The 14,825-nt window shown below is 40.7% G+C and overlaps 1 protein-coding gene across 5 annotated transcripts in view; it reads left to right on the plus strand.

The window, feature by feature from the left end:
• The window catches only part of LOC143984010 (uncharacterized), a 179,881-nt gene that overhangs the window by 83,321 nt on the left and 81,735 nt on the right, over positions 1-14,825 (plus strand). For all 5 annotated transcript variants that reach the window (XM_077484264.1, XM_077484263.1, XM_077484265.1 and 2 more), the window contains 4 exons: positions 2,109-2,176; positions 7,983-8,035; positions 9,525-9,597; positions 10,414-10,445. In XM_077484264.1, coding sequence (XP_077340390.1) covers positions 2,109-2,176; positions 7,983-8,035; positions 9,525-9,597; positions 10,414-10,445 — 226 coding nt within the window. The remainder of the gene's footprint in view (positions 1-2,108; positions 2,177-7,982; positions 8,036-9,524; positions 9,598-10,413; positions 10,446-14,825) is intronic.

Here is a 14,825-nt window from a genome sequence, read left to right on the forward strand (position 1 = left end):
AACTTGTTGCACCAAACTGGTCCAGGAGAACCTAGTATTTGACTCTTGAAGGCTAGGAAGTTGAATTCTCACAAAGTTTAGCATTGCACCTGGAATGTCTACTTCCTTTGCTGTGAGGTTAGGAAAGTCCATGCTTTTAATGACACCATGGGACAAATCAAGTCCTTTTTTAAGTCTGGTCTGGATCAGAATCTAGCCTTAGGTACCATCAAGGGACCTTGGTCCTGGCTGTTGTTTTACAGAGACCACTGGCTTCTCATTCCTTTGTTAAGGCCTTTGTGCAGGGTCTCATTTATATAGTTATCAATGTGCAAACCCCATTAACACAGAGGGACCTCAACCTGGCTTTGCCAGCCCTTCAGAGGCCACCCTTTAAACCAAATAGGGATACTCTATTATCTGTTCTCATTCACAAAGGGATTCTTCTCATTGCTATGGCCTTTTTCAGGTGGGTGTCTGAGTTAATGGCCTTATTCTTTAGGTGTTAAACAAAGATAAGTCTGTTCTGAAGCCCATGGCTTCCTTTCTCCCCAAGAGGATTTTCTCCTTCCACCTTAACCAAGATTCTGGTCTTTCTTGCCTATGCCCTGCTCCAAAACATCCCAAGGCTATTTCTCCCCAATGTGTTGATGTAGTACATGCTGTGAGAGTCTACCTTTCTGCTATAGCAGTTTTCAGGCAATTAGATTCCCTCTTGGTCCTTCCTGTGAATTTCTGTGGTGGCTTCCCATCTTTTGCTTCACAATTTTTGGGCAATTTTTAGGCATTTTGCCAAGGCACCCCTGAAGAAACCTCAAATCACTCCAGATTACCTGGACACCCCAGCTGAAAAAAGCTTATGGGGCATCATTCAAGTCTATGGTGTAAAGCATGGGTCTCCAAACTTTGTAGGTGTTTTTAAATGGGCCTGTTGGCATTTTGTTCACCTGTTAGTTAAAGTACTTTGGGATGTTCCATGGTTATGATTAGCAATTGTATGTCTTGTACTGTATGTACTGTACTTACTTGTAAAATCCTCTTGGAGTACAGTACATGACACAGTTCTCTCCGTTCTGTTCCTTCTGATCTGCCTGATGTCCCTGCAACTTCTTTGCCAGTGTCCAATCACCTAAAGGTAGCTTTCTATAAGCATAGAAAGCATAGGTGTCCTGTATAGTACTCCAAGAAAAGGATTTTACAAGTAAGTCAGAAATCCTATTTTACACAGCTCCAGTCAAAATACAAGATTCTCTCAAACAAAGATGATGCTTTTATTAATAATTTCCTAAATATTTTTCCCTCCGATGGTTAGAAGAATCTGTTGATCCTTTGATTCTGCTAGTTTTATTGTTTCTTGTGTTGAGCCAGCAATGTCATGTTCCCAGTGCTGAAATTGTAGCATTGTCTGCTCTCATATCTGCACTTTTCTTGTTCAGCACATCGATATTAACCAGGTCATAGTGCTATCTACACCCATAGACTTAGCCCTTGTACACACGGTCGGAGATTCCGTCGGAATGTGTCCTATTGGACCGTTTTGTCGGATATTCCGACTATGTGTGGTATGCATCGGACTGTTTCCGTCGGAATATCCGTCGGACCAAATTTTCCAACTTGCTGGAAATATTTTCAGACAAACTGCTCCGATCGGACATACTCCGATCATGTGTAGAGAATTCCGATCGGACAAAGTGCCAGGCAATGCTCAGATCAAATTCCTACATCAAAGCTATTGGCTACTAGCCTGAATGTAGTCCAATCGTAACGAAATTACGTCATCACGCTCTGAACGATCGGATTTTCCGACAACTTTGTCCGACTGTGTGTATGCAACAGTTTCGGACAAGATCCGTCGGAAAAAACCCATCGGACAAAATCCGACGGATTTGGTTGTCGGAATCTCCGACCGTGTGTACAAGGGCTTACTGAGCCACCACACCTGTACGCCACTGAGAGGTGACATAGGAGCATCATTAGAGCCTGTCCACTGTCTAGAAGGGAAAAACAGCTTGGGAGCCATTGTTAATCACTTGACCTGCGTTTTACCTGTTTACCTGTGTTTGTTTTATTTCAAGCATTAACACTGCCCTACCCTCGTGTATTCATCCTTATTTGTTTTTTAACCACAGTACATCAAGCATTAGCAAAGATTCCAGTGGTTCTCAGACCCCAAAAATATCACGTACTATCTCTCTCAGTAAGTGAAGTATCTTTTGTTTTAATGTGGAAGACAGCAATTTTGTGCTTTGCTAGTTATTATACATTCCCATTATAGTAAACATTTGTATTTGTCATGACTCAGCAAATACATCTTAAGGTTTTTTGTAAGGGTTATTTTACTTTGGCGCTTTTTTTTTTTTTTACTTTTTTTTTTTTTTTTTTTTACTTTTTTTTTTTTTTTTTTTACTTTGGCGCTTTTTAGGAACATTTGTGATATACTGCTTGTCTTTCTTAGGGGATTATAGCACTAAATCCATTAGAAACTATAAACACAACATTTGGCAATCATACCAGCATTACATAGACCATTATAAATAAGTCAAATTAATTTTGTTCATTAATTTTCTGTATTTACAGAGCACAGGCATTTTATGCAGGTTACATAGTTAGGTTGAAAATATATATAAAAAAGGGGGGGATTAAACCGCGCTCAAAAGAAAACACCTAAATCTGAAAGAAAAGCTGCAATAGAAACCAACAAATATCCATTTGGTGTAAGAAATCAAAAATATATAAATTGCGCTAATATAAGTGATCACTCTAAGTGCAAAATGACATTGAAAATGAGTGATAAATAATATATAGTGATAAATAATAAATAAAAAATTGAGTCCATACATGTGCAAAATAAACACAAAACATACAATATTTGTTTAAATTGATAAAAAATGTGTACACTTAGTGAATATAAGAAAAAATTAAAAGTCCATAGATGGTTCAGGGGAGGAACCTTAAATGGGAAAAACCCAATAAATCCAATGGGGAAAAAAAAGGAAAGTCCAAAAGCTCGAAGAAGCACCTTCACCGAAGATTGCAGAAAAAGGAGAGATATGAAAGGGATCACCTGATGAAAGCGGGTCACAATTGTGATTTCCCTTACCGGAGACGGTGGACCCCCTTAATAGCGAGGTCTAGTGCGCAGGCAGATATAACCCTCTGCACGGGTGGATTGGATATCCAGCTGCTCCCACTCTTGACTGTCACTCGTTTGGCTGATAAGACCGTGAATATGAGGAAGCAAAAATAACTCCAATGGTGTGATATTGTCACTAGAAAAGCATTTATTGCTGTAAAACAGCAGCGTCTGCCGCTTAATACATATTAAATAGCTGGCAAACAATTGCAATAAAAAATAAAACGAACACCTGTGTTCCAAGAAACACTTGGGATCGTGATGGTGTCAGTACGTAGCACCGCCCTACATGTTTCGTCACAGCTGACGTCTTCAAAGGGGTGCGGGGTTAAAAAAAAGACACAAGTTCGTCCAAGTTCAACCAAAAAAAAAAACCCCAGCAAAGCATACTCCAATTTGCTACAGCAGGGGAAAAAATTCCTTCCTGAGAGGTAATTGGATTTTCTCTGGATCAACTTTACCTATAAATGTTAGTACCCAGTTATATTGTGTACATTTAGGAAGGAATCCAGGCCTTTTTTTTTATAAAGCAATCAACTAAGCTTGCCAGAACCACCTCTAGAGGGAGTCTATTCCACATTTTCACAGCTCTTATTGTGAAGAAACCTTTCCGTATTTGGAGATGAAATCTTTTTTTTTAGACGTAAAGAGTGCCCCGTTGTCCTCTGTGATGACCTTAACCACTTATGCCCCGGACCAACTGTCAGCCTAAGGACCAGAGGTCTTTTTACAATTTTGCACTGTACTACTTTAACTGGTAATTGCGCGGTCATGCAATGTTGTACCCAAACGAAATTTGCGTCCTTTTCTTCCCACAAATAGAGCTTTCTTTTGATGGTATTTGATTGCCTCTGCGATTTTTATTTTTTACGATATAAAAGGAAAAAGACTGAAAATTTTGAAAAAAAAATATATTTTCTAATTTTTGTTATAAGAAAAATTGAATAAACTCAATTTTAGTCATACATTTAGGCCATAATGTATTCAGCCACATGTCTTTAGTAAAAAAAATCATCAATAAGCATATATATATTGGTTTGCGCAAAAGTTATAGCGTCTACAAACTAGAGTACATTTTCTGGAATTTACACAGCTTTTAATTTATGACTGCCTATCTCATTTCTTGAGGTGCTAAAATGGCAGGGCTGTACAAAACCCCCCCAAATTACCCCATTTTGGAAAGTAGACACCCCAAGGAAATTGCTGAGGGGCATGTTGAGCCCACTGAATATTTTTTTTTGTCCCAAGTGATTGAATAATGACAAAAAAAAAAGGTTTACAAAAAGTTGTCACTAAATGATATATTGCTCACACATGCCATAGTTATATGTGGAATTGCACCCCAAAATATATTCTGCTGCTTCTCCTGAGTACAGGGATACCACATGTGTGGAACTTTTTGGGAGTCTAGCCATGTACGGCACCCCGAAAACCAAGCACCGCCTTCAGGATTTAAATATAAAACGCTACCAAAAAAAACTGTTAGCGATCGCAGGGATCAGGCCTGACTCTGTGAACGCTGCAGTTATGTGTTTAGTGTTTTGTAAGTGACAGTGATCGATTGATACTGTCTTGGGTGGGCTGGGCAGAGGGGCAAAATGCAGGTGCTGGGCTGATCCCGCTAACAATGCATTTTTTTGGAACCCCAAACTGCTGGGGATGCTAGTATAGGTCTGATCAGATCAGATATTGATCTGTTCAGATACTATACCACTACGGGAGGTGTATGCTTTGCGCATGGGTGTTAGCGGTGCTGGCACTAACCTAGCGCTGCCTGGGGCGATGCAGACCCTATCTGACCCTAAAACCTCATTTATATCACCTGCCGGGTGATCATGGGGTTAAACCTTTATTGGGTAATAAATGGTGGGTGCCCTGATGCTATAAAAAGCAAACAAACTAACCAGAGTCACCCATAACACTTATACGGTGATCTCTGGTGAAAGGGTCAACTAGGGGCAATCAGGGGGTTAAAACCTTTATTAGGTAGTATATGGGGGTCCCTGACGCTATATAAAAATCTGGCGGTGAACCTAAAAAATAACTAGCTACCTAGCGGCACCAGTGACACTAATGCAGCTTAGTGACACTGGCAAAAGGGGGTGAAAGGGTTACCTGAGGGCAATCGGGGGGTTAAAACCTTTATTAGGTAGTATATGAGGGTACCTAACACTATAAAAACCTGGCAGTGAACCTAAAAAATAACTAGCTACCTAGCGGCACCAGTGACACTAATGCAGCGATCAGAAAAACGATCGCTTAGTGACACTGGCAAAAGGGGGGGAAAGGGTTATCTGGGGGCAATCAGGGGGTTAAAACCTTTATTAGGTAGTATATGGGGATCCCTGACGCTATATAGAAACCTGACGGGGAACCTAAATAACTAACTGGCTAACCAGCGTCACCAGTGACACTTATATGGTGATCGCTGGTGAAAGGGTTAACTCTAGGGGCAATCAGGGGGTTAAAACCTTTATTAGGTAGTATATGGGGGTAGGGGGCTACCCTGGACCTAACACTAACTGCCCTGACAGTTTTTACGGTTACAACTGACACTAAATGCAGTGATCAGTAAATGATCACTGCAATCAGTGACACTGTGACTGGGAGGGGGGGGGGGGTGATCAGGGGGTAAAAGTGTGCCTATGTGTACCTACATGTCACTGTAGTGTTGGTGCACTTACTATGTCTTCTCTCCTTGCCGTCTGGTCAAAAAGACCGCCCCGAGGAGAGTGACATCACTTCCTCCTGCCTGTGTTTACACTACACAGGCAGCTTCTCATTCGCCAGGAGCGATCGAGAGGGGATGGCCAGAAACCAACGACCATCCCCTCACCCCGAATCGCTCCTGAAGCGAAACGGACCGCCGCAGCCAGCTAGAGGGGGTCCGATCCGACCCCCCCCACCCGCTGGAAGGCAGGCACGTACAGATACGTGATTGTGCCTGTACGTGCCATTCTGCTGACGTATAATTACATGTGGCGGTCCTTAAGTGGTTAAAGTGAATAACTCAACACCAAGTTCATGATATGGACCACTTATGTATTTGTACATGTTGATCATATCCCCCTTTATTTCCTCTTCTCAAAAGGGAATAGATCCTCTAATCTTTCCTCATAGCTGAGCTCCTCCATGCCTCTTATCAGTTTGGTTGCCCTTCTTTGCACTTTCTCCGGTTCCCTGATATCCTTTTTGAGAACTGGTGCCCAAAACTGAACTACATATTCCAGATGAGGTCTTACTAATGATTTGTACAGGGGCAAAATGATATCTCTCTCTCTGGAGTACATACCTCTCTTAATACCAGAAAGGACTTTGCTCGCTTAGGAAACCGCAGCTTGGCATTGCATGCCATTATCGATTCCCCCATTTGTACTCCCCTAGTATGTATGATACATGCATATTCTTAGCCCCCAAGTGCATAACTTTACATTTATCAACATCAAACGTCATTTGCTACTTAGCTACTTAGTTGCCCAATTAGACAGCTTGTAAATTGGAGACATCCTGTAAGGACGTTATTCCACTGCATAGCTTGATGTCATCAGCAAAGACAGAAATGTCACTTTTAATCCCAGACCCTATATCATTTATAAAGATATAGGGTCCCAGCACTGAACCTTGTGGTACACTGATAACCTTAATCCAATTTTCTGTCCATTTACAAATTGATCTTTCCAGACCTGTAGACTTTACCTTACACATGAGCCGTGGTGTACTTACAACCATTCACATAAATCCTTGCCCTCCTAAAAGTTTATAATTTGATATATCCAGGGCTTTTTTTCTCAGAGAATAAATAGGTGCCCCCCCCGAGTCACCCCTTCCCCCCACCCACTGTCAAGCTCTGTCCTTTGGTTCCACCCTATACCCACCTACCAGTACTGCCCCTTTTAGAGACTACAGAACCAAGTATCATTTAGTGGTGCTAAGTAATTTATATGGAAAATGGTAATGATTACAAGAAAAGAAGTAAAGGAGATCCCTCTGCAGCCAGCAACAATAGATCCCCACAGCAATAATAGATCTGCCCACAGCAACAATATTCTCTCCCCCCCCCCCCCCCCCAGCAACAATCGCTCCCCACCAACAATAATAGATCTTCCAGCAGATAGTGTGAATAAAACCTCCAAGAGCCATCAACAGTAAGTCCCTCCCAGCAACAATTGACCCACCATCATTTTAAGAAATGTCTAGCAGCAATAGATCTCCCCAGGAACAATAGACCTAGTGCAACAATTAATCCTTCCGCAGACAGCATCAATAGACCCTTCAGCACACCCCAGCACCCCTTGTCATTACATACATTCAATGCTGGAGGTGCTTCATCCCCACACATTACCGCTGAAAAAATAACCCTGAATGTATCTACTAAAGTCCTACAGATGCTCATCTAAATACTAGGGCAAATTTAGGACACACAAATGGCATGGCAGTGTGGTACTTGTTGCTGATTAAAAGCTGATGATTTTGCTGTCTTATAATAATACATTTGGCACAAAGGTGGCTTTGCATATTAATGGCTATTGACCCATCAGTAGAGATTTCCCATATAACCGTGGAAGTAAATTTAATTATGTTAAAGTATATGTGAACCCTCACCTTGTAAAACAACCAGTTCAAAATAGAAATGCAAGGTAAAACATTTGATATGAAAGATGAAAAACATAAATATCTTTTTCTTTCCTTTTTTATAAGTGATTACATACCTTCTGTTCTCAGCTGCATAAGGATCTCAGAGAGCCAGGGGAGTAAAAACAGCAGCACACTGAGAAGACTTTCATGTTTTGTGAATAACTAACTTCTTTAACTGGTGTCTTTTCATACCTGCTCAAAGTTCAGCTTTTTACCTACAAATACATTTTTATAGGTGACTTTCCAAAAAGAAATAGGAAGCGCAAACGGAAACGGAATAATCCAGAGGTATGAGCATTTGCTTATTGCACCTTTTGTAACCTTTTATATTCTCCCTACTGGTCAGCTACTGTTTTTTTTTATCAGTTTAACTTTACCAGAAAATTATAGTCTGAGCAGACAAAGCAATGTATACTTTAACCTGTTTGACACTGATGGTGGTCTTTAGTGCCGAGTGGCCGGGTATATGCAGCCCTGTTAAAATAAGTTACCGTGCTGAGAGTGTTCCCCCAGCGTGGTATCTGACAGGTACCAGAAAGCTCCTGGGGCATACTAGTGATCGGGAGATTTCTGATCATGTAACTGCTTTGACAGGCAATCACGGCAGTCACATTAACAGAAACGCCGACCCACCTCCTGGCATCTAAATCCCCTTTTTTTACCTGAGGAAAAATGAAAGATGCAGCGATCTCAACTGAAGCAATCCAATCCTAGTGTGCAGTCTGCAGCACGGGTGCCAAGGCTCAGTGTGTCTTCTCACACTAAATACAAAATACAATATAAGAAAGAAGAGCCGGCAACTAAAAAGTCCTTGATGCAAATATGTATAGGCTACATATGAGGATTAATGCTACATATGAGTGTTTTTGCATCAAGGACTTTGAGTTGCCTTTCTCTTTACTTACCTGAGCCCTCATTTGATCCAGCACTGTGACGGTCTGTAGCTCTTCTCTCCTCTCACTTCCTGGTCTCACTGGCTTTGCTGAAGCAGATGGAACCATTGGTTCCTGCTGTAAATCAAAGCCAAAAGACATAAACAGTGAAGCTTCAGAGTGAGCCTGCATGAGTGCCCCCATAGAAAGCGGACGCTTGTCAAAAGGGAGGAGCCAGGAGCATTGGCGGGGTACCTGAGAAGAGGAGGTTTGAGGCTGCTCTGTGCAATTCCATTGCACAGAGCAGATAAGTATAAACCTGTTTGTTGTTTTTAGGAGAAGTCTGTAGAACAGACCATGGCACGTGAGGGATTAACCAGTGGTATATAAGCCGCAATAGAGCTCTGCCTGTGCTTCTCCCTAACTCATTGGGGCCCATTGATTAAGTTGATCACAAAACTGTACAGACCATAGAACTTCCAGAATTATGGATGGAAACGTAATGTATAGCTTTGGGTTTCTGTTCACTTTGATCAGTATAGATGGTATACAGACGTTTCCCACAAAATCATGTCACTACACAAGCCAGTTAGAGAAGGAAATGGGTTCAACAGCCAAGCTTTTTGTCAGCCGGAAAGCAGTCTTGGCACCTCCAGCTTATAATGTATGCAATGGCAAGGGGTGCTAGGGTGTGCTGCAGGTCTATTGATTCTTGCTGCTGGGGGATCTATTGGCGCTGGAGGGGATATATTTTTGAAGGGGGGTCTGTTGTTGCTGGTAGGGCATCTATTGTTGCTGGGGATGGGTATTATGTTGCTGGGGGGGTCAAAAAATCCCTAGCCCTTGAGTATGTCTTTTTAAACTTAAACTGTAAATGATGTTTTGATGTTTATTTGCAATAACAGCTTGAAACTGCTTTATTGACTATGCACCCGGATGAAAGGAAGGCCTGTTCTCAATTGTATGATGACGTTGGAGGTAAGCGCATAAAAAAAATCATATTGTTAATTATTTATATTAAAATCTTTAAAAGTAAAACAAAAAGCAGCTAAAAAAAAAAGAAATAACACATAAATATAGCCCCCAAACTGATTTAAGCACTTGCCGACCACGCTATAGCCGAATGACAGCTAAATCGCAGCCAGCCAGTTCTGAGGGGACATCATATGATGTCCTCCTGTGGGCGGTGCATCACAGATCGAGGTAAAGAGCCAATGAGCGGCTCATGTTTACATCATGATCCGCTGTGTCCAATCACAGCTGATCATGATGTAAACACAAGCTGGTTATTGGCATTCCTTTCCTCATGCTGGCAGAGGAGAGGAGAACCAATAAACAGCTTGTGTGAAAGGGACATCTACACTGATAATCAGGGCACTGATTATCAGTGTCTTCATTATCAGTGCAGTCCCAACAGTGCCCATTAGTGCTGCCAATCATTCCTTTTTCAGTGCCGCCTCATCAATGATCTGTTTATATTTCATATTGTAGACCCATGGTGGACATAATAGATGGGACCTTCCCTCTCTGTCAAATGTAGGCTTTACTACATAGGCAGCACAGGCCAGATCACAGTATACTACATTGTGCAGAATGACCCAGGTTCCCAAGGACTGTGCTTATGGAGTTCTATAGCTCCTGAGCTGTAATTAGACGAGATAGTCGGCTATATAATTGGGCAATATACATTCTATGTAAAATACTAAGCCTGTGTACAGAGACTTGGATCCCCAGCATTTACTTATTTTTCTCTAAGAACAGTGCAAAGAAAATCATATTTGCATCTCATTTCAGGTTCATTTCCCATGTTTGAAGATATCTGTGAGGTAAGTCTGTTTATTTTGAATTGACAAATGTACTATTTTGAAACCATAAAGGAAGTTTTTTTGCCCCAGAGTAGAATATACCGTATTCATCGGTGTATAACACGCACTTTTTCCCCCTTAAAATCAGGGGAAAATTGTGGGTGCATGTTATACGCCAATCCCCCGTCGATTGTGAGCCTGTGGGCAGCTTTCAGCCCCCTTTGGCCGTTCTCAGCAGCTTTCGGCCGCCTTAGGCCATTCTCGGCAGCTTTCGGCCACCTTCGGCCATTCTCGGAGGCCGAAAGCCACGAGAACGACCGAGAGCGGGCGAAAGCTGCTGAGAATGGCCGAAACCCGCCGAGAATGGCCGAGAGCAGGCGAAAGCTGCCGAGAACAGCCGAGAGCCGCCGAGAGCGGCCGAAAGCCACCGAGAACTACTGAGCACCACCGAGATACACAGGACATCCGGCTCTGTATCTCGGTGGCTTCATTTTTAAATGGCAAAGCTGAAAATGAAACTGACAAGGCTGCAAATGATGGACAAGGCTGCATGACAAGACTGCAAATGACACTGACAAGGGTGCAATGGTAGACAAGGCTGCAGATGGACACTGATAAGGCTGCATTGATGGGCTTTTAAATGTAAGGTTTTTTTTCCTTAAACTTCCCTCCTAAAAGTTTTTTCCTTAAAATTCCCTCCTAAACTTGGGGTGCGTGTTATACAGCGGCTTGTGTTATACAGCGGCTTGTGTTATACGTCGATAAATACGGTAATCATAAATGACACACAAACCCTTGTTTTCTGTAAGTCAGTATTATCAGGTCATGTGCCCAGAAGAAGGGAGTGGTTAGTAGTCCAAGAACTATTTTTCCATCATCCTTTATGCAATAACCAACATCATGATATGTGCAATCCATCATGTCAGTGACTTTACTCATTATCTTTTTCTATTTGTATGCAGTGTATACAGTATAAGTTTAACTTTTTTAGAATTGCAAATGACCAACTCAAAACTACTTGAAAAAAGCACTCCTTTTTACTTAATCAGTCTAAGCCCTTGTACACACGGTCGGAGATTCCGACGGAATGTGTCCGATCGGACCGTTTTGTCGGATATTCCGACTGTGTGTGGTCTCCATCGGACTGTTTCCGTCTGAATATCTGACGGACCAAGTTTTCCAACTTGTTAGTAAAATTTTCAGACAAAATGCTCCGATCGGACATACTCTGATTATGTGTAGAGAATTCCGATCGGACAAAGTGCCACGCATGCTCAGATCAAATTCCTACATCAAAGCTATTGGCTACTAGCCTGAACGTAGTCCCGTCGTAACGAAATAATGTCATCATCTGAACGATCAGATTTTCCGACAACTTTGTCCGACCGTGTGTATGCAACAGTTTTGGACAAAATCTGACGGATTTTGTTGTCGGAATGTCCGACCGTGTGTACAAGGCTAAAAGTTTAATTATGACCTGGAAATTTTATAGATAGACAACTCCTATCCTCATATTGATTAGTGGTTCCAAATCAATAATGACTACTGCAGTAGGGAACAGACACAAAAGATACACTCCACATCTTTCCAAATAACTGTTCTGCTTTATTAAGACGCAATTTAAGGTTTTTATACACATGATTGCGTAGGTATCACATTAATATTACAATTGTACGTTTATGGTAACAAGGGGCGTAGCATAGGCAGACTAATTCTAATCAGGACTCAAAAGAATGTAAACATGTAATGAAAAGATTATTAGTTCTGTGTGCACAGTGAGGGCAGTGTGCAATACATACAAAATAGAATACAATTATATACAGAACTTACAAATTTCCTTTACAGTCTCCTTTCTTTTGATCAATATTTTGATCACTAACCATACCTGCTATCAACTTTAACCTGGAACCTCCACACGCTTAGGTGGAGGTAGTCCTGGCCAAAGAGGCAAAACTCCATTGTGGAGAATATAATAGCTGAGCAGCATTTTCATTACAAAATGACTTTTCATTGTGAAAAAAAAAATGATTGATAAGACATATTTACAGAGTACTGGTTGTACACTCCTGTGGCTAGAATGGCCTTTTAGCTTAATTGTTGGCATACTGACTTATCAGCATATGTAAACACAGACAATTCTACATAAAATGAAAGACGTAAAAAAGACCAATATGACTTCAACATGGCTAAACTACTTTTCAAATCACAATATATATATATATATATATATATATATATATATATATATATATATATATAGATAGATAGATATAGAGAAAGAGAGAGATGCCTTACAATTAAAGTATTTTAATAAATAGTACCCTAGACTGTGATTCCAAGAGGGAAACAAATTAAACACAGAGATTTCTTTAATTTAGTAATTTTTGCAGTGTCTGGTGTGGTTCCAGGTGACTTTTCCTTCAACTGTATATGAAATAGATGCTGTTTTGAGTCTTCCTTATATATAAATGTCTCTTAATAATCCACAAGTCACCTGGCTTTAGTTTTAGATCCTTCCAAACTTTTAGGATCATTAATTTGGGGAGAAAACACATAAATTAGTTTGTCAAAAACCTTAAAAGATCAGCAACATTCTCTGTGAGATCCAAATGGAGGACTTCAGCTACTGAGAAAAATATAAGCAAGTGAGTAACACACTCACAAACCAAATCCCATAGGGAGAGAGTTCCACATCCCTTTACGGGCTTGATAAAATATAAAAAAACATTCAGGCAAAAGTTTTCTAGTTTCTTAATCTACTTTTTCCGCTACATTGTAGACAGTAGGGGGTGTAAAAAATAAAACCTCAAAACTTCTAGTAAGGATTCTCCTATAAAATTATTTCCTCTGTTACTCTCTGTAGATTCTGGCACTCCTTTACTTACAAACTACTTCTGTCACTTTCTACTGCGACCTTTGTAGCATTTGCCACTGGACATCCCGAAAACATGTTCATATGGACAAAATGCATACTCGTAAGATCCTGACTTGGGCATCTGGATATATCTTTTTGTAATCTCTGGAAGGGATGTTCAGCTTTTGGTAACACCTTTGGTAATGTGTAAAACAAGAAGTGGTATGTTATAAAAACAACTGAGGTGAACCCTGGCTCTATCCCACGCTCATTTACTAAGGCAGCCATTACTGCTTGTGACTGATGACACGGTCAATCTGTCAAGCTGGAGAGAAAGGAGTGACTGGCAGGCATAAAAGATTGCATTTTCCAAAGTCCTGTTTCATAAGAAGTTGCCCCCTGTGGACCACTTGTTCTTCATGTTCTGGGGTCCTTAAAGTTGAATTATTAATCTCAGCTATACTGGGCCAGAACTAGGGTGGAATCTGTGAGCTGCACAGACTCAGCAAGTGTCTGGGGCTGTAATGCAGCATCCTTAGTTGCCTGGTCTACTTCCATGTGTGAGTTTTAATGTTAGTATGGCTATCTCAGCAAGAACCTGGAAGGCTGAAAACAGCCAATCAAATTACCTTAGCATGCTTGATTGGTTTACCTGCCAAAGTAAAAACAAAATTCTGGCCCTTAAAATGGAACCAAAAGCTCTCTATATTTCGACTATCTATATGAATATATACTCTCTTTTTATAGCGCACAGGCTTTGCTAAAACATGGAGCTCTGCTTCTTTAGCTGGGGAAAAAGGATCCAATGACTCTGAATACAGAGTATCCTTCTGGGTGATAAACTGTATACTCAGTATAAAACCGGGAATAACTCTACAAAAAATGAAATATCTGTGTCTTCAGGGGGTGTGTCCAGCACTGGGCTCACAGCAGCTGATTCCTACGTTATCAATTTAACACATGTGGTTTTTCTTTGTCTCCAGTAGAGGCAATAAGGTGGCTGGATTCAAATGTACATATTTTTTGTTTGTTAGATTTCATATTCGTATTTTTAATCTTTCATTAGACAAACATTTAGTTAGCTGTATATTTGCTGCGCAGAATGTGGGACCATTAAATATAAAATATTTGACCAAAATAATGTCTGTAGCTTTGTCTAAATGCACCTTTGCATAAAGCTACAGCTCTGATATGTCGGCGTGAACCCTTCATTACTAGGTCCAGGTTGCATAAATATATTACAATGGCTTGTTTTCTATCTATCTGCTGTTTGTGTAAGAATTCCAGGTTCATGTTTCAAAAAGACAACTTTTTGCTGGCAATATTATGTTATGTTAGTTATGTTAATTTTATCTAAATAACACAAATCCTTAGTTTCCATTTTGACATTATTTTCCTGATGTCATAACATAATAAATGATAACAATACCCTGCGGTCATGCAGAGATTCCATAAGTCCAAAGTATTCTTCTACTTATAACACGGCACTTAAAAGGAAAGGGGGCACATCATTTCACAATCCACACATTCTGCTTTGGATTTAAAAA

This window comes from Lithobates pipiens, unplaced genomic scaffold (genome assembly GCF_037356315.1).
Source record: "Lithobates pipiens isolate NorthernLeopardFrog02 unplaced genomic scaffold, aLitPip1_a1.2 Scaffold_16, whole genome shotgun sequence".
NCBI classification, from domain to species: Eukaryota; Metazoa; Chordata; class Amphibia; order Anura; family Ranidae; genus Lithobates; species Lithobates pipiens.